At 49.8% G+C, this 25,642-nt stretch overlaps 1 protein-coding gene across 2 annotated transcripts in view; it reads right to left on the bottom strand.

The window, feature by feature from the left end:
• Positions 1 to 25,294, bottom strand: part of LOC147238472 (protein phosphatase 3 catalytic subunit alpha) — a 58,464-nt gene extending 33,170 nt beyond the window's left edge. Inside the window, exon 1 of one of the 2 annotated variants that reach the window (XM_086198131.1) lies at positions 25,018 to 25,294. In XM_086198131.1, coding sequence (XP_086054257.1) covers positions 25,018 to 25,078 — 61 coding nt within the window. In that variant the 5' untranslated portion in view covers positions 25,079 to 25,294. The remainder of the gene's footprint in view (positions 1 to 25,017) is intronic. The other variant, XM_086198132.1, reaches the window with a different exon arrangement.
• Positions 25,295 to 25,642: the final 348 nt, after the last annotated feature.

The following is a 25,642-nucleotide window of genomic DNA, read 5'->3' as shown; positions in this document are numbered from 1 at the left end:
TGGAAAGGTGTTACGTGTTTCTACCTTTATAGAAACCCTTTCAATAAAAGTGCTCTTACCACCAACAATCAACTGCCGTTTCACTGATGAGAGTCCATCTGTGGGCTGTCACGCATTTCTGATACTCAAGGACTCTCTTGTCTCGTGATGATTTAATTACTGTCAAACACGTCACTGTACAAAAGGCCAGTCAAAGCGTCCTGAGAGCTTCACATCCACTTCAACAGCTCCAAAAACACAAGACATTCTCAGATTTGCCACTGACGAGCGCGCGCGTGTGTGTGTGTGTGTGTGTGTGCCATCCATCCTTCTGCAAGGTGACATCAGTAGTAATCAGACCAGCACTCTGGTGTCACGCTGTGCTCAGTGACAAATGATGTCTGTGTTGCAGCTGCAGCACCTGAAGCTTTCCAACAGGTGGAGGCCGAAGGTGCAGATGCAGAGGACAAGCAGACTCGTATCAAGAGTGACGCTCAGCACTTCTCTGGGTTTATGATTCTACAGAACACCAGCAGGTTCCGATCTCTGCTGCCACCCACGCACATTAACTCTTGTTCCACATCTGCAGCAGAGCGTCAAGGCTGTAGGATGCTAACAAGCTAAGGGCTGTTAGCAACACTTTCAATCAACAAAGGAACTAGAACAGATGTCCCACTGAAGTTCTCCAGTTTTTCTGCTCCAGGTTGCATGATACAAGTACTATGGTGCTCTCCATCCATCCATCCCTCCATCCATCCATCCATCCATCCCTCCATCCATCCATCCATCCATCCATCGTCCCTCCATCTTCTCCCTCTTCTCCTGTTCAGGGTGGTGGGGGTGGAGCCTATCCCAGCAGCCTTCCCCCTGGACAGGTCACCAGTCCATGGCAGGGCCAACACATAGAGACAGACAACCATTGGCTCTCCCAGCCACACCTACAGTCAATTTAGAGACTGGATTAACCTGGTCCCTCTTGATGTCTTTGGACTGTGGAGGAAGCTGGAGTACCAGAGAGAACCCAGCAGGAACAGGGAGAACATGGAGACTCACACAGAAAGACCCTGTGCTGCAGCTGGGGCTCCACCCACAACCTTCTTGCCGGGCTGCCCCTATGGTGTTCTCCTTCCCCCAAAAAACCTCGAGAACTTAAATCATTCCTCACCTCAAACTCTGGAAATCAGCCCCTGAGACCAGTTTCATCTACAGGACGCTGCAGGCGACTGTGTTTGAGCTAACGTCTCCATTCAGGTATCTGGGGCATTCAGAAATCCCCAGCTGATATAGAATTACCCCCCCCCAGACCCCCAGCCGGCCGGCCTGGAGCACCTGCTGTGACACTCTAGCCAGAGACCTTGGAGCTTCATGCTAGAGCAACAAGACACAGCAGAAGCTCAGATTTATTAAAGTAGAATCAGAACTGTTTCCTGACTGAGGGTCAACGTCACTGGCGTAGAGGTTTATAACAGCAACGAGAACAAGTTATTTTAACCATCAAACGCTACCCTGGGTGTATGGAGGATGAGCTGGTGCTGGATGAGCCTGAGGGCAGAACTCTATTTTATAGGGGCGGAGGAGGAAGCTGGTAACTCCACATCTGCTTCAACAGATGGTGAGAAAACTTATTAGCTCCACCAGGAATGTTTTCACACAACAACAACTATGTTGCGGTGATTCCATCCGGAACAAGAGCGTCACACTCAGTCTGACACCATCACCACCAACTTACTAAACTAGAGACATGGCGGGTGCAGGACTTCAGGACCAGCACCTCTCATGCTGACCTTTGACCACTTCACAGTTTGTCAAATTTGGTGGAATTCTGTGTCTCAGAAACATCACGAATCTGTAACATGTCAAGTCAGAATTACTAAAGAAATTACAGGAGGCCACACCAAGAAGTTTGACCTGACTGATCAGGCTGTGCAGTGCATATTTCTGCCACAAGATGGCAGTAAAGGCGGTGTTAGAGCAGCTGTAGGGTGCAGAGTAGAAGAAGGTGGCCGAGCTGATGGTCTCCAGACGCTTACAGCTAAATGGAGGGAGGTCTGGAGGAGGCCTTGTTCTTCTTCTTTGGTGCCAGCTGGTGTTGGACACGCTGCTGCTTCTCTGGAGACAAAGTTTGGGATTAATGATGAGCCGGTCAGTCACATGACCAAAGGATCCACCGGGTCAGAGCCGAGGCTCATCAGGTGACTCCAGCTCGACTCTTTCACTCAAAACAAAAACCACCTCAGCGAGCGTAAGACCTTTGTGTAAGTTTGAGGTCGTTTTGTTTGCTTCAAACGCAAATTGAGCATCAGAACTCCTTTAAGGTCATGCGGCTCCTGACTTTTGACCACCCAAATCTTGTCAGCTCATCCTACATCATACAGGACATCGGTGTAGATTTCGAGCAAATTTCTCCAGGTGCTCCTGAGAAATTACCGTAGTGAGAAGGGGAGGGACAGATGCACACCTGCCCAGGTGATGGGTCAGTTTGTAAGCTGATATCAGTGTTGTGGAGGACCAGTGTTTCCAGTACACCGCCAGTCACTGAGAATGATCAGACAACCATCAGCTCCCAGTGGCGTGACACAAGAGAGCATGTAGCGGAATTAAAAACCCTCACATTGTTCTTGAACGTGAGTGGAAGCAGCTTGTGGGTGCGTGGCCACACGCCATCCGTCCTTCCTACATCATGACAAACACTGTCAACCTTCCCCTGCTGGTGGAGCCGGCCTCTGACTAACAGCAGCAACACACGCTGCTGCCAGAGCGTTCCACTGCGTGCGTCCTACACGCAACAGAGAGAAGCATGTCAGCCTGGACAAAAATTTAAAAGTGCTGGAAAAATCCAAAGCCAGATTCTACAACCTGCTAGCAGCAGCTGACGGCGTCTCAGCTCACATCAGATAATAAGCTGCGTCTTCCCAGTCTTCGCTTTCATCTCAATATGAGCTTCACATTCTGAATTCTCTGCAATCCATTCCCTCCCCAACATTCCCACACGGCAATCTGATGGTAGGGAATACGCCTGTGCATCCATCTTCCCTTTATGTCTGCAGAGGCCTGAAGGGACCCGAGGCGATCTGCCCGGAACACAAGTACAACTCCAAAAAGGTCTCCATTCGCTGCTCGCTTCTGCCTTCATCCATCTGACGGTTTCTGCTCTCCTCTCTCTTACGTAACCAGGAAATTACACTGCAGGCTTGAGTGTAGCATGAGAGAGTGAGAAAGAGAAAAACTGGAATAGATTAGCTTCGTAATTTCAGAGAGACGTCAAAGCCATCCGTCGGCCATTCGGTCTGGAGGCTCACGCACCAACACTCCAGAGCTGTTACCGGTTAGAAGTCTAGAACCCTGCGGATGAACCCAGGCCCAGGTCTCAGACTGCAGCAGCTGAGATCTCATCATGACAGCAGAACTCAGCGGCGGCTCAGGAGTGACGGTCAAACTTTGAGGTGTTCACCAGCTGAGGCTCTGCGCTGTCGTGGCTTGTCGGTGGAACCAGACAGCAGCAGGATCAGCTTCATGGGAGGTGGTGAGACCGACTGCTGCAGACCGGCGGCGGCTTCACGTAGACTGAGCGGCGAGCACAGCTGGTGAAATACCTGCACTTCCTGGAAATATACACCTGGCTGGTCCATCAGCAGCAGCCCTACAGGAAGTACTACTGTACCACTGTACTACTCTCGTATTGTGGTACTGTACTACTCTACCGATCTACTAATGTACTGCTCCACTATATTATTAATGTACTGCTGTACTGCTCTACTACTGTATGAACGTCCTGCTCTACTACTGTATTAATGTACTGCTCTACTATTGTATTAATGTACTGCTCTACTATTGTATTCATGTACTGCTCTACTATTGTATTCATGTCCTGCTCTACTATTGTATTCATGTACTGCTGTACTGCTCTACTATTGTATTCATGTACTGCTGTACTGCTCTACTATTGTATTCATGTACTGCTGTACTGCTCTACTATTGTATTCATGTACTGCTGTACTGCTCTACTATTGTATTCATGTCCTGCTCTACTACTGTATTAATGTACTGCTCTACTATTGTATTCATGTCCTGCTCTACTATTGTATTAATGTACTGCTCTACTATTGTATTAATGTACTGCTCTACTACTGTATTAATGTACTGCTCTACTATTGTATTCATGTCCTGCTCTACTATTGTATTCATGTACTGCTCTACTATTGTATTCATGTACTGCTCTACTATTGTATTCATGTACTGCTCTACTATTGTATTCATGTCCTGCTCTACTATTGTATTAATGTACTGCTCTACTATTGTATTCATGTACTGCTCTACTATTGTATTCATGTACTGCTGTACTATTGTATTCATGTACTGCTGTACTGCTCTACTATTGTATTAATGTACTGCTCTACTATTGTATTAATGTACTGCTCTACTATTGTATTCATGTCCTGCTCTACTATTGTATTAATGTACTGCTCTACTATTGTATTAATGTACTGCTCTACTATTGTATTAATGTCCTGCTCTACTATTGTATTAATGTACTGCTCTACTATTGTATTAATGTACTGCTGTACTGCTCTACTATTGTATTCATGTACTGCTGTACTGCTCTACTATTGTATTAATGTACTGCTCTACTATTGTATTAATGTACTGCTCTACTATTGTATTCATGTACTGCTCTACTATTGTATTCATGTACTGCTCTACTATTGTATTCATGTACTGCTGTACTGCTCTACTACTGTATTCATGTACTGCTCTACTACTGTATTCATGTACTGCTCTACTACACAAAAACACCATAAATCTGACAAAGAAGCCTCAGTTCAGAAGTTCTGACCTTCCAAATGTCAGTCAAAGCCCAGGAACTGTAAATCTGGAGTTTCTCCATCAATGATGAGGATCTAACGGACGTGTGCTGATGATCCAGGGCTTCCCTGGTTAGAGCCGATCTTATGGCGGCACCATGATGGTTCCCTCTAACCTTTCCGTGAGCATGCTGGCCCCCGCTGGCCCCCGCCTGTCTGGACAAGCTCTGCCTGCTGAGACTGTGACCAGAGTGAATGTAAGAAACAGAAGTGATTCATGGAGGAACACAAGCTGCTGTCGTCCGCTGGGCCGCAGCAGCAACCTTTAATGGATTCGTCTCATTCCAGAATCTTGCGGTGCGCAGCATCTTTCCATCACAGCTGAATTGATCACTCAGGAACTGCTGACAGGGCAGGATGCGGTGGACACCCCCACCGATGGCGGGCAGGGACAACCCTCCTCCCGCCCACAACAAACCTCCCTCCTCCTCCTCTGCCCCTGTCACCCAGACCAGCCCTCAGACTCAGCAGGACCAGTAGAGAGCTGAGGCACAACAAAGCCTTCCCAACTATGTGAGAGTGCAACAAAGGTCAGCTGATACAAAGCACAGAGACCACAAGTCATTTGACTGCATGTTCACGTGTTATTATGCAAAAACGGAGCAGCGTCTGATCTGCGGCCGATTCTGATCTGGAACTTTGCTTCCTATTTTGCACAAACAGCAGCCTCACTTCCCTCGATCCATTTGCCTTTTCAGATGATGTTCTCAGTGCTCTGAGCGGGGAGGGAAGCGGCTGGCAACACAAGCAGCATCTCTGTGTCATGAATCAACGATCTGATCAAATGGAACATGAAGACAGTGCCAGGTGAGACGGCCCAGCCAAAGCGGAGCAGCACAAAGCTCCGTGAGTGCTAGAAGGCCGAGCTCCTCGGCCAGCGAGCCCCCCCCCCGCACGGCTGCTCAGTCAGACAACTGCTCTGCATGCAGGTCAAAACTCTCAGCATCGACAAGAACCTCGCGCTACGCCACCCAGCAACACACGTGCTCCACTCAACCGTCTCAACGTTTACGACCAGGAAGTGCATCAGGAGGCGGCGTGGCTCAGAGGTAGAGAGTGCCGTCTAGCACACAAAGGGTCGCTGGTTCGGTCCCCACTTCCCCCGGTGACCATGTCCAAGTGTCCTTGAGCAAGATACTGAACCCCTGACTGCTCCTGATGGCCCTGAGATGGACTGGTGACCCGTCCAGGGTGAACCCTGCCTCTCACACAAGGTCAGCTGGGATAGGCTCCACCCCCCAACCCTTAACGGATAAGAGGGAGAAAATGGAGGGATGGATGGATATCTTGCTGTGAAGCACCTGGATGGTCCAACACCATGGAAGTCACATGACTCTGATGCCTCAGACGCATGGAGTCAGAACTTTTTCATTCATCATTTCTGTCCCAGCTGAACAGAACCAGACTGGCAGTCACACTGGCCGCAGCTGCAAGACATCCTGTCGAAAAATCAAGTTCCTCACGGTCAGGCAGTGAGTTCCAGCTGCCACAACGCAGGTGGGCCCAATAGGATTTCAACGCAGTCCATTGCAACACGCTGCGGTGGTCCTGCTCCATTGCTGTGAACAGAAAACATGATGATATATTTCTGTATTGATCTGAGCGCTCAGCCCAGTTTTAGGTGGAAGCCTGCAGCGCTCTCGATGAGTGCAGAATGTAAAACGTCCGATGGGAACAACCAGAGTGGAACTCTGTCTGTCCAATGAGGTCAACAAACAATCCAGTTAGTTAATTAAATCAGAGCAGGATTCGTTTAATGATGAATAGATGCACGATCTTCCTGAGCGCAAATCAAAGGCAGCTCCGCCTCTTCTGCACTCGTCCCGCAGCAGCTTCAGACTGACATCTTCTTGTATCATATGCATCCATCGTACGTCTCCTCTGACCCAGAGCTGCAGCCACTGAACCGCGTCATCATTACGTTCACCAGGTTACACGTCCTGACATACATCCTGAAATGACCTCAGACGCAGGAAGGTGCAGTATTTGTTGGAGAGCCTTTGGAGTCCAAATACCATTTCAGAGGAAGCAGAGCTGCAGCGGAGGCGTCTGCAGACTTCAGATCCACATCACCTGAACGGGTTCACTTCAGTGGAAATCCCAGCACTGACACTGATATTTTTCCTAACCCTTTTTCCGCCCCCTACCTCACACACCTGAGGGGAGTCTCACTGTTAGAAGATCCCTAGCAGGGCTGACTGGAGCTAACGCCGTCTTTCTATGATTCAGCGGTCAGAATTCTGTCATACGCGGCTCAGTCCTTACATGCAATGAAGAAAATCTAAATGAAGATGGTTGACAGACGCCCACAGGCCAGTGCGGCAGGATTAATGACTGCACAGCTGCCAGCTTCATTTAGAGATGATCCCCGGCAAGAAATCACAAATCTAAAAGGTAAATTAACCCGACAAAAACCTTCCTTTTCATTTAATGAGATTCTACTGTGAGCTGCTCTGAGTCAGCAGGAAACACCTCCGAACAGAAACATTGTGTACATTAATAGATGGGGAAAGGGCGGCACTTGGGTCCATTGGGAAGTGTCTGGCCAATAAATGGAGAGTCATTTGTAAAAGGTGCACGTTTTCGTTTCTTGACTAAATGTGGTGAAACCCTCAGCGGCACAGCTGAGTCCAGATCCTTGATGCAGCAACAGGGATTCAGCTTTTAACATGATGTCACATGACAACCTGACAGAACATGGAGGTTCCCCGTCACGCCGTGGGCCCACCACCTCACAAGCTTTATGGGGAAAAGGTCACTGAGAAATTTGCATGAAGCTTTTAAGCATGCATTAGCAGGACCAGAGAGCTGCCCTGCACCAGAACGGTGAAGCTCAGAGCACCTGAGTGCGACGACCGCATTTGTGTGCAGAAGAGAACAGAGCGAGCGGCTGTGTGGACGAGAGCAGAGCGAACGCCTTCGCGGACACAGAGGGGAAGAGAACCGCTGGCTAAAGGAGAACATGAAGACCAGCACAGCTACAGCCGAGCCAGCTCGCATCATCGTCTGCATCATCACACTCTTCTCACTCTCACACACTCTAAATTTACTCGATTACTCTCCTAATCCCACAGATGAACGGCACAATAAGAGCTGGATTTGTGGGCTGGGGGCCACGCAGTTGTTTCTATTTACAAAAGGCCTGAACAATTAATCTAACAGGGAATCAGGCCTGAGACGCCCGGGCTGCAGGGACGCCCCGGCTGGAGGGACGCCCCGGCTTGACGGACGCCCCGGCTGGAGGGACGCCCCGGCTGGAGGGACGCCCCAGCTGGACGTCTCCTACACACAAGCACAGATCCCCGGGAGAACCTGACAGTAACATTTCAATTTCAAGTTTAAGTTTCAACGGAAATGAGAAAATGACTGCATTAATGAGCACTCTGTCTAATAATATCACAAACACACTGCAACATCAGCCAGTAAGATCACAATTCCAGATGTTTCCCGAACCATGCAGCACAAATTAACCCATCAACATGACGACTGCAATAATAATAATGAAAGGATGTAATAATGTTGTCTTTCAACTGGAGGGCCAGATTAATTGACCTGTAGGCTTAGGGTTTGTCAGCCCTGCTCTGGTGTGTCACCAACCCGCCGCCTCATTTGTTCAGAATCTTAATTAAAGCAGCAACATATTGGATTTGAAGCTGTACAATTTCTCATAGTGTTGGCTCTTCGTCACAGACGACAGAGCATAACGCTGCATCGTCATCATCAAGCTGCCGCCCCGGCCGAAACCACACGGATCGGTCACACAATGTCACAGGAAAGAAAATACGTCCAACATTTTCCAGAGAGAACAGAGCCACTGCAGCTGGAGTGATGTTGACTCTCCGCAAGGTCCAGAAGTGGCATCGAGACCAAAGGAAGATATTCCTCAATCACCAGATCACCAGATCAATGTTGACCCCGAATTAAAGGATAATCTATAGAACAACACAGGCACTCATGGTCACGGTCAGCTCATGTCAACATATTCGTACAGCGCTTTTAGTCGCATGATGTATTACAATCATGATGCAATAACTGATGACAATGATGATGTAATGCTTCAATTCTAATACTCCAAATGAACCTTTGTGCTGTAGAGTCTGTGTTGCATGTGTGGCAGCACACGCCTGCGAGGTCTTCCTCTCCTTCAGTCAATCATGCCAAACTACAGCCTCAAGTCAAATATTTGCCCCGATGTGCATAAAAATATAATTGTACCTTGAAAAGGTGTTGACCATCATCTGCCCCGGTTGAGACGGTGTGGGCTTTTACGCCGCATCAAACCAGGAGAGACAGAAGATAAAAGTGAGTCAAGCGGGTTGCCGGGGCAACAGCAGCGTGGAGTCTCAGGCTTAATCTTTCATCCATAACAACAGGGTCAGTGAGCGTGTTACATCACGCACAGCCGTGATCCAGGGAGCATTCCACCTTTGAGTGTGCGCGCACGCAGCGGTGGATGTAGGACCCGGACCACAGGCTAACGTTGATTGTGCCGTTGGTTCTGCAGAATTTAGAAGCAGCAGGGGGGCCTGGAAGGCTGGACAGAAGGATGTCAGTGGTGGATGCTGGGCAGGGGGTCGGGGGGGGGGCAGGGTCCCAGCACTGGTGAGCCATCAGTGCAGCAGTCAATCAATGACACAGTTAGAGGCCTCCAGGGACCATGACCACAGCTGGCCACATCAAGGGGGGAGGGGCATGAAAGATGAGTCAATGAAATAACATTGCATCACAAGTCTAGATGACTAAATAGTATGCTGGGGGGAGAGCACCTGTCAATCAATCACAAACCAGGCCCTCCCTGACTGGCGGCCCTGTGATGGTCACGCAATCACCCATTCACAGCACGCTTATATCCCGACAGCCATATTGATGAGACCAGCATGACCATCTAAACATACCACACAGACACACGTGTTGATGACATGCTCTAACAAGCTGCTTTTATTTTGAAGGGAAGATCAGTGCACTGCAGGTGATTTTGTATCATACCACCTGGGGCAGGAAAACGGTACTTCAGGGTACTATCAGCTGGTGGTTTGTAGCCCTTGGTGATGGTGGTACGATGGTGCAGCGACAACATGAGACAGTTCATCTGCAATTCATCACAATATCTGTGGCTGAAGAGGAAAAAGGTCCATCGGAACCAGCAATGATTCAGAGCCGTGGCAGGTTAGTTCATCACATTTGACCACTGAGGTGAAAAACGGACCGTCAAAAACTTTGGTGGTGTCTCTTAACAAACACGTGTACAATAAACACTATCGATACTGGTCACCAACGTACCAATACAGCATCACAAGAGGAAGTATCATGTTATATTGTAGTACTCAGATTTTCTCCCAAACCTAAAAGAGACATGTGACTGCCGTGATGGTTTAATCAACAAAGTGTCACATCTGCAACTGCACAAATGCTGACTCAAACATGGCGGCTGTGTAACAGTGCTCTGACAGCCTGCAGACGTCACTTTGTCAGGCAGGTAATCAGCCTGGAATTTACTGCAGTAAAATCTGGGACGGTTTTGAAGGTGTCACAGACCTGGCCTGTTGGCCGCGTTTGGGCGCTGCAGCGTCAGCTGAAACGAGCTTTTGACCCACCGCCTCCTCCACCGTCAGCCGCGTGAGCAGCACTTTCACTGCCACCACAGGACGCCATGTCAAGAGGAGACACTCGGAGGAGTAACAGGACTCAACTATGAGCAAGACACACTTCATCTCTCCAGATGGGTCTACCGGATGCTTTACATGCCAAATTACCCTTAAAGACACATCAACCTTCTGTCCTCCCGTCGTATCCAGTGAGCTGTAGTTGGGGAGGCGAGGATGCTCAGCAATGACTGAAAATACAAGAAACCTTTAATCAGCAACTTAGTTTCCTGCAGATGCGATGGAAGTGAGGCGTATTGCCGCCCTCTACTCGTTACCACCAGATCTCCATTCACAAGCTAAATCCACACGAAGGGTCGAGAGGGTGAGTCACTGCATTTTCCGAAATTCTTTCATTAAATTCAGTCGGTTGCCATCGCGAACTCGGGCCAGATTAACACAAACCACCACAAGCGTGGACTCATTAGCACCAATAAGCCGCCAACAAGCTCCCTCCCCGGCTCACGGCAGCCAATCATCTCTGGATGAAGCCCCCGCCCTCTGACTGGGGTTCATGAAGCCTGCAGGGGGGAAGCATCCCCAGGCCTGACACAGACGACAATATGAAGAGCTCCATGAAAAGGAAGAAAACTGCTGGGAATTCTGGGAAAGGTTGAGTCTCACTTCCACATCTGTTTACCTCATCTCTTGAAACTTTAGCCACATTAAGTATCAACATCCCACACTGTAGCATTATGTATGACAGACAATATGGAAAAATGTAACAGGACCTTTAAGACTTGGATGAATTCAAATGAGAGGAAGGACTCTTTCAATTGATGGAACTAAAGCTGAAGAGTCAGTAGAAAGGAATGTGGTTCGCAGACGTGGACGACACTTGGTTAGAGGCTACCGACATTTTTGAATCATCGTTGGCAAACGAATTACTTGAAATCCTGTTCAAGACCATGGAACAGAAAGTTGGAGTGTAAAGGAAGGGATGAGAATGAAGTGAGTTTGGAGAGTCAATTACTTCAGCAACGACTAGAAAGATGTGATGAACACCTGGATGTTGCTCTGCCAAATGTCAAACATCCTGATTACTGCAGTATTTACAAGTCAAAGTGCTGCTACTGTACTATTGAGACACTTTTACCCTGAAAAAGGCCAATCTCGATGTAAAAAACACCTCCCAAAAATCCAGGATTGTGGAGACGAGAACACACTCTGACATTTCCTGTAAAAGCCACTCCTGGTACTGAAGAAGACGTTCCCCGCTGGCTTCATGGTGCTGAGGTCCCCCTGCTCCTCCTGCTACCACCCCCCGCTACCCCCCCCCACACACACACACACACACACACACACACAGTCCTGCTGTGACACAGGATTATCTTTCATTAGAGAACGTGCTGTAATCAGCTTTGGAGCATAGCAGAGACGGAACAATGGAAGAGGCTGGGAGGATCTGGAAGACGGCGCAACTGGCATAGCTGTGCGCTCACGACTCCCACAGGCAGCAGCAGCAGCCACAGGTCAATGAGTTCCTCCCAGAGTTACCAAGTGACAGAGTTACCATCGAGTAAGAGGTACCACCGCGACAGAGGCACAACCATGACAGAGTTACCACTGCGACAGAGGTACCGCTGCAAGAGTTACCACCATTATAGAATTACCACCGCGACAGAGGTATAACCATGACAGAGCTACCGGTGTGACAGAGTTGCCATTGTGCAAACTGTTCCCAAAACCAAGTGTCAATCAAAAGCCAGATGAATGTCAACTGGTCCCAGCTTCTCGGTCTGTGACTCATGTCTCCTGACTGGGAGACAATGACGGCCTTTTTCCTGGGCAGATCAAGTCTTCTTTGGGGTCATCAGGATTTCTTTTATTTATGGATTTGATTTTGTACAAATGGTAAATAAAGAGGTCAGGCCGTCTGGCGAGGGGGGGGGGGGGTCATGCACACGCACAGACCACCTTTGTGAGCCCTCCACCACTCTCCATTAAGCTGTCAACTGGTGCTTGTACTGGCAAAGAGTGACAACATCGGGAACACATGTTCCCACTAACCCTGGACCACTCAGACCCGACAGAGCAGCGGCCAGGTCGCTGCTGAGCAAAGGGTCCTTCTTTGATTGTGTAGTGACATGGAGATACGATGTGAGCAGTGCAGCTGGGTTGCAGCCTAAAACTACAAGTTTGACTTCAAAAGTTTCACTACCCGGTTCAACGTGTGATCCCTAATTCCAGTTCCACTCCAGGTGAGAACTTCCAAACCCTGGCTGTTCCACCAATGTTTCGGAAGAATGGGACTGAAGTCAGTAACTGATCATTAATCCAGAGCTCTTCCCCCTCTTTGAAATATCTCTGTCCACACATGTGAAGCCTCCAGAAAGACTGAAAACTCCTTCATCCTGCAGAACACATTTACTTCAAGTATACGGCGGTATTGCAGCCTGTTCATCGAGGAGTGCAAACAAATACGACACCTTGACTTAAAGCCATGACCTGATCCGACTGGCCCACATTTCAAATCCCAAATTAGAGCTGAACAGCTGACAATAACAATTACATGACTCCGCGCAACTTAATAGCACACAATATGCTCTGAATCTGAGGTGTAACATGTTAAATTTGAGGGACTCCAACCCACTTCAGTGTTTTCAGCACTCATTCACAGCTTGCCTCTGAGATAATATGCCTCAACAGGCGTGATCGCACCTCCCAAGGAGGCCTCGCTGGCAGCAGAGACGCTGGCATTTCTAGAATGCAATTACAAGACACATCGAGAGGGGATGAGGCCAGTCTATATTTGCTCCCACACTCGGTAAACGGTGCATACCAGACCTGAAGCTGACCCACATAAAACACTGCCTCCAATGCAGATAATATTCCCTGACCATTAATTAACCCCCCCCCCCCCCCACACACACACACACACACACACACACACACCTCGCTGCTGAGGAGTTTACCTGCTGGACTTGAAATTAAAAACTGTTCTGCTGTTATTACACTGATTTGTGAACTGGGGCAAACCCTTCCATCTGTACCAGAATAGCCTGTCACTCATGTGAAGGCACATTCCTCTTTACTGTGTCAAAAGAGCAAAGAAGGGTGAGAAATGGCGAGGGACATTCAGGGTGCGCTAAATAAAACCAAAGAACCTTAGTTATGATTGAGGTTTAATATTATAACCAGCTTCTTTGTGGCAGGAGATTCACGCTTGAGTTTCAGTGCTGGCAGAGCTGCTGTAGTTTTCAGGGGACAGGTGGTGAGGCAATGGGACAGCGCAGCCAGCCACCTCCTCCAACCTCTTGCCAAGACAATAAGGCCCCTAAGAGTCACCTTCCACTTCCCCCGGCCCACACCCACCTCTGCAGCCCATCTTTGTATCTAGGCCACGATTGTGTGGGTGTGGTGGGTTCTCCTGCCAGCAGGGGTACCTGCCTGCCAAGAAACAGTAGAAGAAGAAAAAATCGGAAGGAGGGGAGGCAATAAACAAATTACTTCTGTTACAAGGAAAAGGAATTCTGAGTCAGCAAGGGATAGAACTAGACACACACACACACATACACACCGTCTCGCCATTCCCAGCCCCCGGAGGCGCTCTATATATCAGGAGGAGCTGTGACGGAGCCCCTGAAGTAGCTGCTATTATGCAACCCTTCTGGGCTAAAAGTGACTGTGGAGTAAATCATCCCCCTCTGCTGCCAGCCTGACCTCCATACTGCAGAGAAAGCACTTTCAAACTCACTCGCCGAGAATTATGCTGAAGGCACCATCTGTGCAGGCTTTACTCGCAGCCGTGAGATTAAAGACAGTTAAAGCATCGCATTTGAAAGCCACGTCCGTGGTCAGCGTCCAATCAAACACGGGAGGCGTCAGAGAGGGTCAGGACCCTCAGAAAAAAACTCTTGGTACTGCAGGCTAGTGTGGATCCAGCAGTAGAGTCCTGCCCAGGTCCTGATCCTGATCTCTTCAGGCCAAACGGGCCTGCTGCATTGGTCACGTCCTTGACCATCGGGTCCGTGAGTGTGTTCAGGACAGAGCAAGGGGCAGTTGACAGCTTGACAGCCTAGAGGGAGTATTGACCCAGTCCTGCTCAACACAGTCCTCAGCTGTGCTTATCTTTAGCATTTACAGACCAAATACAAAAACCTTCACTGTTCACCACTTTCAGAAGTGGGTAATTTTACCCTAAATGCTTGGTAAGGCCTCATCAGGCCATTTCACTCTTCACCCAGAGGAGACAAGGAAACTGGAACACCACCTACACGGTGGTTCGTCCCACAATCTAGCGCTGCAGGAGAGCGGTGGTCCGTAGCAGCTGACCTACAGAAGACACAGTCAACTCAAACCGCGTTCTGCTCCTCTGACAGCATTTGCACACGGGAGCCAAATCTCTTCCAGTCACTGCACAAAGAAAAACAAACACTTTTTGACTCTTTGTTTTTTTATTGACAATTTTTTAATTGTTTAATTTAAGTTCGTCAAAACTAACGTGTCAGTATTGTGTCTCAGAAGGTAAAAATTAGTCGCAAATTGTCAGATGGGATATAATATCAATCAGATTCTTGGCTTCTTGTATTATAAATACATTGTTGTCTGCAACAGACTTACAAAAATACTTGTGTCAAAGAGGACGTGAAGCTCGAGTTACAGTTCTATCAGAGGAACGTTTCCGTCACCAAACAGAATGCTTCTCCTGGTGGTTTGATGCTTTGCTATTTGTCTCACCAGTCGCCTTGATGAAACCAGCTGATGCAGAGCGGGAGATTTCTACCACCGATGTTCTCTCATCAAGTGTCTAAGCATGAAAACAGCAAGGAATCTGGTTTTGTGCGACACTGACTTCACTCTGTGGAGTGCTAGCTTACCATTACTGACAGATACAGGATCTGCTGGCCCACTGGCTGATCAGGACCTGGACTTGGCTGCAGCCAAAGCTCGCCACATTCCTTCAGGGGGTCGGGTTACGTTCTATACAGGGAGACAGGCCTGAAGCATTGTGGGTGTTTTGGTATTCTCACATGGGTCAGCTGAGTTGCACCAAGTGTGTAAAATGGAATAAAACAAATAGTGAATGAATGTCAGCCGGCGGCTTCGAGTCATCATTGTGGTTGAAACCTTGGATGGCAGAGTAAATACAGACACCAAGCTGGGACAAGAGCGGTGTTGTTGGGGGGCGGTGGGAATTCATGAAAGACAGACCAAAACAGAATCGCTCTCAGTTTTACAGGACAGAACAGAGGGCAGTTCTCACAGAAGTAGCTGCCATGCGGGTAGAAAAGCTGTCAAAAGACTGGTCTTTAGTATCGCATGTGTGTGTGGTTGCGTGTGTATGTGTTCGTGTCCCAGACAGACACAGGCTTGCGTAAACACCAAACAGTGAGCCAGAGCTGGTGTGTCCCCAGCCCGGTTCTGTGGAGCAGGAACACTGTTAAAGGTTAGCATTATACAGCAGAGCAACAAACTAGCTGCCAGAGAACATGACAGCAGGAACGGTGTGTGACACTGGGGCGTGGCCATGGTGGGGACCCCAGGAATGGACCTCAGATTCTTTAGAGTTCACACACGACGAGACTTGCTGGTTGAAACATCTGTCTCACTGTTCCATGACTCGGTTCTCTGAACAGAACTGGATCTTAGGGGCTGATTGTAGAAGGGGGGGTACCAGACTGTGAGTCTTACCAACAGCTATGTGTGATGTAATTTTACCTTTAGTTACACTGTTAGTCAACGCATACGCCAGTACATCTCTGAGAAAGCCACCGCCTGGCTCAGCCAGCTACATCTGGGGAGAGCCCCGTCACACCCATTTCAACGCAGGAGCCACAGTGTAGTTGTAGTTCACCTACCACAACTAGCACAGCATTCAAATGAAGCATCCACATCAGTTCTGTCCTGAGTCTTCACACAATTGTGACTGTCCAACCCCCCAAGGGAGCGAGGATGAGCAGGCACAAACCCTGCCCAGCACCCCAGCACCACGTAGGGGGTTCACTTCTATAATTAAGGCGTGGGAATGAGTGTAAATAAAGCTGGGGCCTGGACTTGGCTCCAGCCGTATTTGTACAGCTGGAGTACACAGTGGTGCTTTCCTGTAGCCGCTCAGCTGATGGCACCTGAACGTCACTTCACATAGCAGAACAAGAGCAACTTAACAAGGGAGAGACATGCCGGTGTGAGGGTTTTCCTCCAATTAGCATCTTTCTGTTCCTCTGCTCATGGTTCTGAGAAATTAAATAGCAAACCTTTGCTTTGCACAGCAGAGTGACAATAAAGATCAGAAACCAAATCCCCACTGTGACTGCAGAATCAAGGGGTATATCCAAAACACTTGATTAGAACTATTGATTTCATTTTAGAGTGACTCAACACACTTTTATGAGACAAAGGACTTGTTCCCTCCAGAGTCCTGTGGCGTTCCGTCCATGTTCTCCCTCAGTCTGTCCATCTTTCCCACCTAAGACAGAGAGGTGGAACATGCAGACCAGGAACACAGATCGCCACCTTCAAATCTCAGACTCCAGCACCAGCAACTGTGAATATTCAACTGTTAGGCACATTGGACCAGTGCCCAGAACACCAAAGACATTGAACCACCTGCATCCTCCTCATTACTTCCCACCTGCACGTAGAGTTCTGCGGTAGGCAGGACCAGCAGTTTATTGGCTAGTACTCCTCGGCCTGTTCCAGCCTGCAGGCCTGCAGCATGGAGGAAAGCTCCAGAACTGATCACCACTGGTTTTCTAAGGATAGTCTGGACATATTTGTGTTGTGATGACAACTCTGTATCATCTTAATTCATCTCGAAGGGGCAGCAGATGATCATGCGCTCCAACAACTGCCAGCCGCTCCAGCAGCTGACCTCCTCCCTGCATCAAGGAGTGAGAAGCCTTGAATCATTTCTGGATGTTATTGTGCTTGTCAGCAGCTAAATGTTAGCATTAGGCTAGTAAATCTTTCCTGCTTCTTGCCAGAAACAAGACTTTTGCTAGAAACCGCTGAAAAAACGAACAGCCACATTTATTCAATTACACTGTATATTAAGCAGTTTACTCTGAAAGCTAATATCAACATTTCCCACCGGTCTCCATTGGAAAATGATAAATTCAGGAAAAACCAAAGTGCTCAGAATCCAACAAGAAGGTGCCGCCCCTACAACCTGCTTAAACTCAGAATATTGTCATTTTCAGAGTCACAACGGTGAAGTCTCAGCATGTGTGTGAATGTGGCATTTATTGGCCCATTACTGGTCCATGACTGGTCCATGACTCCTCTGTGAGAAGCAGAGGAAGGCATTCATAACAACCTCCTCACAGCCAGAGGTGCCTCTGTGTTTGCTGGATCTCCTCCCACACATGACCATGCTAGATGAGACCGAAGTCGACATGTCCACCAGGTCTTCAAAGGAACATGGGTGTGTTGCCTTGATGTGTGTGTGTGTGTGTGTGTGTGTGTGTGAGAGAGAGAGCCTGTAGGGTTCAAACACTCAGGCCTATAAACAGATTTCACTTCATTACCAACAGTAACTAACATGATGAAGTGAATCCTTGTGTGCAGCCCTGTAGTTCAGTCAGCTGACCAGACACTTCACTCTCCACTGAGTTATTGACATGTTTATTATTATTGTCTTAAAACCCACTTTTATTCCTTGGCTTTTGACCCAGCATGAGACTACATTTATTTTATTGCTTTTATGGTTTTTATTTACTATTTATTGATGCTCTTATGTTTTTATGCTATTACGTACAGCACTTTGTGTCAGCTGTGGTTGTATTTAAAGTGCTCCATAAATAAAGTTGAGTTGAGTTTATTTCTGCAAAAAAGTGAAAGCTGTCTAAATCCTAAAATGGAGTTAAGATAATGTAGACGCGGATGTTGCTGTAAGTACAGAGGTCCCCATGACATCTGGCTACATTCACTGCCGAGAGTCTGCTGGTGGATGTAACGCCTCACCTGAGAAGAACAGACAGGAGTAGCAGGTAACTATATATCCTCATGGAACTGTCACCTTATTATGGACCCTCGGACCTATGCTGTCAGGGGCATTTTGCCCCTGGTAGGGTCACCCAAGGCAGGTCCCCAGACATGGAAGCTGGCTTTTGGGACATGGAATGTCACCTCTCCGGCGGGGAAGGAGCCAGAGCTGGTGGAAGTGATTGAGCGTTACCAGCTAGAAGGGTTGGACTCACTCCTTTACTGGTGTTGCTCCAGGTGAGAGGTGAAGGGCTGGGTTGGGCTTTTTGATAGCCCCCCAGACTCTCTGCCTGCACGTTGGAGTTTACCCTGGTGGACTAAAGGGTTGCTTCTCTGCGGCTTCGGGTCCAGGACTGGGTCCTGACTGTTGTCTGCGCATATGCGCCGAACGGCAGTTCAGGGTACCCACCGTTTTTTGGAGTCCCTGGGAAGGGTGCTTGCCCACACTGTTTCCAGTGGGGACAGGAGGTTGACAATGTCAACTGGGGAGATAATTGTTGGGGAAGGAATACTTTGAGGAACTCCTCAATCCCATCAACATGTACTCCATGGAGGAGACAGAGTTGCGGGCGTACTTGGGGGGGGGGGTCGTCCATTCTCCGGGGCAGAAGTCGCTGAGACAGTGAAGCAACTCTGCGGTAGCTGAGCTCCGGGGGTGGATGAGATCCTCCCTGGGTATCTCAAGGCTCTGGATATTGTGGGACTGTCTTGGTTGACACGTCTCTACAACATTGCGTGGACATTGGGGGCAGTGCGTTTGGAGTGGCAGATCAGGGTGGTGGTCCCCATCTCTCAGAAAGGGGACCAGAGGGTGTGTTCCAACTATCGGGGGATCAGAACTCCTCAGCCTCCCTGGAAAGGTCTACACCAGGACACTGGAGAGGAGGGTCTGGGCGACAGTCGAACCTCAGATTGAGGAGGAGCAGTGTGGTTTTCTTCCTGGCTGTGGAACCATGGATCAGCTCTTCACCCTCGCTAGGGTGCTGGGGGTGCCATGGGAGTTTGCCCAACCAGTCCACGTGTGCTTTGTGGATCTGTAGAAGGCTAATGACCGGGAGCACCCTATGGAGGTACTCTGGGAGTATGGGGTGGATGGCCCCTTACAAAGGGTCGTTCAGTCTTTCTACCAGAGGAGTGAGAGTCTGGTCAGCATTGCCGGCAGTAAGTCGGACTTGTTCCCGGTGAGGGTTGGACTCCGCCAAGGCAGCCCTTTGTCACCGGTTCTGTTCATAACTTTTATGGACGTAATTTCTAGGCGCAGCCGGGTGGTGGAGGGGGTCGAGTTTGGTGATGGGAGGATGTCGTCTCTGCTTTTGGCGGATGACGTAGTCCTCTTAGCTCCATAAAGCCACGACCTCCAGCTCTTGCTGGGACAGTTCACAGCCAAATGTGAAGCGGCTGGGATGAGAATCAGCACCTCCAAGTCTGAGGCCATGGTCCTCAGCCGGGAAAGGGGTGGCCTGCCCACTCCAGGTCATGGGGGGAGGTCCTGCCTCAGGTGGAGGAGTTTAAGTATCTCGGGGTCTTGTTCACGAGTGAGGGTAGGATGGAGCGGGAGATTAACAGGTGGATTGGGGTGGCATCCACAGTGATGCGGGTGCTAAACCAGTCCATTGTGGTAAGGCGGGAGTTTAGCCAAAAGGTGAGGGTCTCAATTTACCTGTCAATCTACGTTCCAACCCTCACCTGTGGTCATGAGCTCTGGGTGATGACTGAAAGAACAAGATCGCGATTACAAGCGGCCGAAATTAGTTTCCTCCACAGGGTGGCTGTGTGTGTGTGTGTGTGTGTGTGTGTGTGTGTGAGTGGGTGTATATACACACACTCACACTCACGCACACACACGTCCACAGGTGGATCCACTGCAGCTGCTCAACAGTAAACAACAGCAGCCTGGTTACTGAGGGTTTATAAACATCTCCCGAATCAGCTGACTGGGGGGTCATCTGATTCGCCCAGTGGATTGACTGACAGGAGGAGTGATGACTGCGACTCTCCACTGTTGCCCGACAGCATGGGGCAACAATCCCAGACAGATGCTTTTCTGTCAGCGAGGGTGAGAAACCCTCCTCTCTCCTGTACCACGGATCACATCTCCTACCGCAGCTGAATGGAGGCAGCAGTTTCACGATACCCCCCACCTCCCAGTCGCCGTGTAACTACACGAGTTGCAGACACACCATCGATCGATTTGTGACTCTGCTGCTCTGCACACAGATCTAACGACACAGAACTCTTGTCTGCTTCAAATAGCTTTAGTTCAGCGCTGTCGCTCACTAGAGGACCTCCATAGCACTGCTGGCGGTCCCAGCACCTCCCAGCCACGATGATGTCACTGGGGTGCCAGCTAATTGTTATTTGGTGCTCACAAGTACCAACAGTGTGAGTGTGAGCTCAGTAGTGAGGAACCAGTTGCTACTCATTCAAACCCCACATGCATGTGTTCAGATGAATTAGCAAGAGCAGCAGCTAATGCAGGAGTCAGATTACAACCTCGCCTTAATCCCCCTAGATGGAGCTTAATCTGTCCAAATCCACCGCTTTGCTGTGGCCTAAATCCACAACAGAGCCTAATTCCTGGTTAATCTAGGGAGGGGTGAAGGTGCACTCTCAGGTTCACAAGACCACAAATCCAACAATCACACCGCCACCAGCACTGCACCGCCTGTTCGTCATACTTCCTCTGCTGTATGTGACACTTCCAGGTTGGGCTGATTGAGTGAGTGGAGGCTGCTGTCTGTCAGCCCCCGGAACTGCATACCAATGAGGCATGACAGCGAGCAGGGAGGGGGGCTACCCGCCAGACTGGTGAAACTTGATTAATGTGAATAACTTCTCAGACAATTAGCCGTGGGAGTGAGTGGCGCCTCTGATTCGTGCAGGTTCACACACTCAAACACTCGCTAATCAGAGACGGTCGGCAGCGAGTTAGAACCAATTACAGTCTGGCTCCAAGTGCAACTCACATCCAAGTCTGCAACACGCAGAGCAACAATTTCCCCAGCTTGATCCTCACAATGAGCCTGAACTCCACTCGGCTGTGCGGCCCTGTGATTCACGATAAACATCACCAGGTTTGCGTCTCAGCAGCTCAGATTAGGGAGGGTCTAGTTCCTGCTGGTGCCGTCGCAGGTGGGACCCGACTGATTTATCATTACCAAATATCTGATTAGATATTTACTGACAAAGACAATTCTATATACATTCACATTATTTGCACATTCTGAAAAACACACAAACACTGTGAATTAATTGCCCCGCCCGACGATAAATAACGTTTTCTGAATCTGAATTTAATTATTTCCACAACATAAAACGTCCTCACGCGCATCCCCGTATTTAACTCCGTTCAATCCTTCGTTGTTACCAGTTGTGGCCAACATGCCGACAATAGTAAGAACGTCTATTTCAGGTGATTTCTGACATTCCAAAGCTAAACCGAAGACACGTGAAATGTTCCTGAGTTGAACAACTGCTGCAGCGCCAGGTTGTTCAGCTGCAGTCCAACTGTGCGCCCAGTAAACAGTCTGGTTGTTGCTTCAGAGCAGCTGCTGTCACTAGGATATTAATCTTCAGCAAAATATTGTTTTTGCTGATGATGATTCCAAACAACAGCGGTTGCTCGGTGGATCTTTTCCACTCGATCCCTCCTCGAGAGAGAAGCCTCCAGAGCTCCTTCCACTGACGCCTTGCATCTGTGACCCCAAGTCCATAAGACCAACATCACCAGGCTTTCCAGCTCGCCATCCTGCAGAGGAGCAAAGGCCCATTTGCTCTGGATGGACGTGACTATTGACCATCCACCAGAGGAGGACATCACAAACTCAGGATGTCGTCAATGACCACTGTCAACATGGCCGAGGCGGGATGTGAGCCATGGGGATACGGCTCTCCATCTCTGCTTCCACTGTGACGGGACCGTCGACGCGTGACTGCTAACTGAAAGTGATGCACCTGTAGGGAAGCCAGGACAGGTGGTCACGGACTTTGTGGCGGCATGAGAAGCATCGGCACACGCAGGTGAGCACACGCAGGTGAGCACACGCAAGACCAGGATCAAGTGTGTGGCATTACTTCATGTTCTGGTCTATAAATGACTTGACTGGCCTCCCCAGTTGGAAGCAGCAGCTGCCTCTGGCACTGCGCCGCTGTCACTGCCACCACCACTGCTCGGGGGGGGGGGGGGTGCTCTCCTAAAAGTCAAATGTCAGATGTCCCCCATGGCTGCTGGAGGAGGAGGAACTGGTGGAGGCCCCACTCCTCCATGACTGAGCGTCTGTCACCGCTGACTTTATTGGCTTGAATCAAATATTAAAATGTTTCTCGTCCCCGTTGCTGCGTTGATGGCGGATATGAATTCATTGAATAATGCATAATAATCACAGCTGAATGCATCGATCACATGATCAATAGGAAGTTAATTAGCGGCTCCATATTTGAATCATTCATTGACCCGACGAGCTCGGGCTGCTTCCAGGAACGCCACTTCCTTCATGATGGAGCTCGCAGGAGGAGCCATCCCCGCAGCTTTGTTTGTTTGTGTGTAAGCAGATCCTGAGCATCCGTGACCTGAGCGCCACGGTACCAGCAGGTACATGAGTGCCATACAGACACAGCCAGGAAATCCACATCAGCTCCTCCTCTTTTGCTCCTTGTTGTTGTTCATGATGACGCAACAATGAACAACATTTTACAAATCACCTGACAATGAAGAGAAATAACGACGCATTCAAAGTCACTTTTTATGAGTTTCAGGACGAACAAAGTGTGACATCACAAACAGATGACATCAGTGATCAGCCAGTTACCAAATCAGCTGTTTTTTTAAAGCATTTTAGTGTGAAATTACTGCAAATAAGGGTTAGGTTTCTGCTGGGGGGGGGGGGGGGTCTAAACTAAAGAGACTGAATATCATCAGTGCTTGACACACTGACGCACCACCACCACCACTACTACTGCCACTACTTCTACTACTACTACTACTACTTCTACTTCTGTTCTGTTGAACTTGGTGTCTCAATCAAATGAGGAAGTTTGGTTGCTCATTAAAACATATTTCAAAGTTGCAGTTCTGCCGCCAGACGTAGGCCCGGAGGTTGTTCTGCTGGTGCTTCTGTGCAGATGCCTCACCAACCCAACATGGAGCGACTAGCATGAGGGAACCGGCGATGCAGCTCAATACGATGGTGGCACATCGTGATTGGCGATAAGCAGATATCCTAACACCGACCAGACGACAGGAACGACAGCCGGTTCAGAAACTCAAACTGCTTTCGAATGGACCTGCAGATTCACTGCCAGGTGACCTGATAAGGACAGTCTGAAACACTACACAGCAACACAGCAACCTCCAGGACCAGAAGCAGGGGCCCCACCTGGACCTGAGGGGCCAGACAACCAGCTGCAACAGTCGGAACCAATTGTGTGTGTATGGGCGGGGGGGGGGGGGGTTCTCCGCAGCAGCAGGACCATCATGGTGGGGACTTTAGGAGGAGCAGGTGTGCAGGGCTGGACTCAGCTGTTGGCTCCGCCCCTCCAACCTGCAGGCATCTGGAGAGCTGCTGCTTTGTACACAGCCAGTACCTGTGTTGTCATAATACTGATGCAGTACAAGTACAACAATGACTTCTCCAAACTTGATTAATGAACTACTATGTTAAGAACTTTGTGGTTATCAACATGAGGTTCCAGATTGAGTTGCAGCCCGGATGGATCAATACCCCTTAATCTGTTGGGGGTGGGCACATGTGTAGCCCCCCCCCCCCCCCCACCACCACCACCACCACCACACACACACACACACACTTGTCATATCTATTTTTCAGCATCCTCCACCTCGCTGGAGCCTGGAGGAAAGAGCGCCTGAAATATTCATCACACCACGTGACTCTCGGCCCACTTCCGGTGCGAGCGGGGTCCTGACCCTGCGACACCAGTTGCCTGAGCTGAGCCGTTTCCAGCCCCTGTCCGGGCAACGGAGCCCGGCTGCCGGCAGCTGTCAATCATGGCAGCCCGTCATTCGAGTCCTCCTCGGTCCCAGTAACCGAGGAGAACATCAGAACCTCCTGCTGGACCTGGCCAGCACACCAGCTCCTCTTACTCCAGCTTCTACCGGCGGAAGAACGTTCTGCACAACGGTGTAGTGGCGCGAGGGGCGGGCTCGAGGATCCGCGGAGCCTCGGTAGTTATCTGACGGTTCACGGCGAAGCTGGTCAGACCTGTAAACACCCCCCCCCCCCCCCCACGCTAGGCGTGAACACCTCGAATGTGAGATTACAAAACATCGCGTAGTGTTGTGCAACGGCGGCGCGGGGAAGAAGCCCGGAGCCCGGAGCCGCCATGGCGGAGCAGCTCCGCCGAGGACCGCTCCCGCATTCTACATGCGCTCGGTCGCGCCTCACACGCACAACGGGACACCACGGTTCAAGCCAAACTGCTGCCACGAACCGGAGTTGAGCTCACTTCCTAGTCCGCAGCAGCTGCCTCAGCTCGGCTAGTACCGCCACCTCCTCCTCCTCCTCCTCCTCCTCCTCCTCCTCCTTCCTCCTCCGCCAGCCCGCCGCCGCTCCGCCGAGCTGGCGTCCTCGGCGGAGCGGCGTCACACTTACATTTCACCACCCGGTCCGTCGTGGATAACTTCGGCTCATCGTTCGGCTTGTTCTCGGACATTTCCAGTGGTACCGTGTCGAGATCGAGCAGAAATGTGGTCGGAAGCGTCCCTGCGGGCTCCTGCCGAGGAAAGACGCCGCGGTGATCTCACTCCTCCGTCAGCGGCCAAAAATACCAGCGGCAGGCTCAGGCGCGGTGCTGGAGCTGGACGCTGCTCGGCTGATTTACTGCTCCTCTCGGGGGCAGCGAGCGTACAGCTCAGGCTAACGTGCTGGCCGCAGGACCCGCCCACCACGCCCACCGCCCCCTGCGATTGGCGGAGAGCGGCCCGCCGCGCCCTCCGGCGTCGGTCCGGACGGTTGGGATGAGGTACCACAGAGGAACCTCGGGGACGGAGGATTGGAGGCTTGCGTCCATCTGAGTTAGATCTTTGGTTCTTTGTCCTGTATTCTTTAATATCTCAGATCGTTGGGGCAACATTTCAACACTGATGACGTCACAGCTGTCAGTCACAGTCCGACACAACCATCATGAATGCAGTGCTGCTAACAGTCCAGTTACTGTCCAGTTATTATCCAGGAAACATCCAGTTATCATCCAGTAACTATCCAGTAAGGGTCCAAT

The sequence above is a fragment of the Aulostomus chinensis genome, chromosome 24 (assembly GCF_037954235.1).
Source record: "Aulostomus chinensis isolate RoL2024-O1b breed Wild chromosome 24, RoL_Achi_v1.0, whole genome shotgun sequence".
Taxonomy (NCBI): domain Eukaryota; kingdom Metazoa; phylum Chordata; class Actinopteri; order Syngnathiformes; family Aulostomidae; genus Aulostomus; species Aulostomus chinensis.
This window is presented reverse-complemented; position numbering and strand designations above follow the sequence as displayed.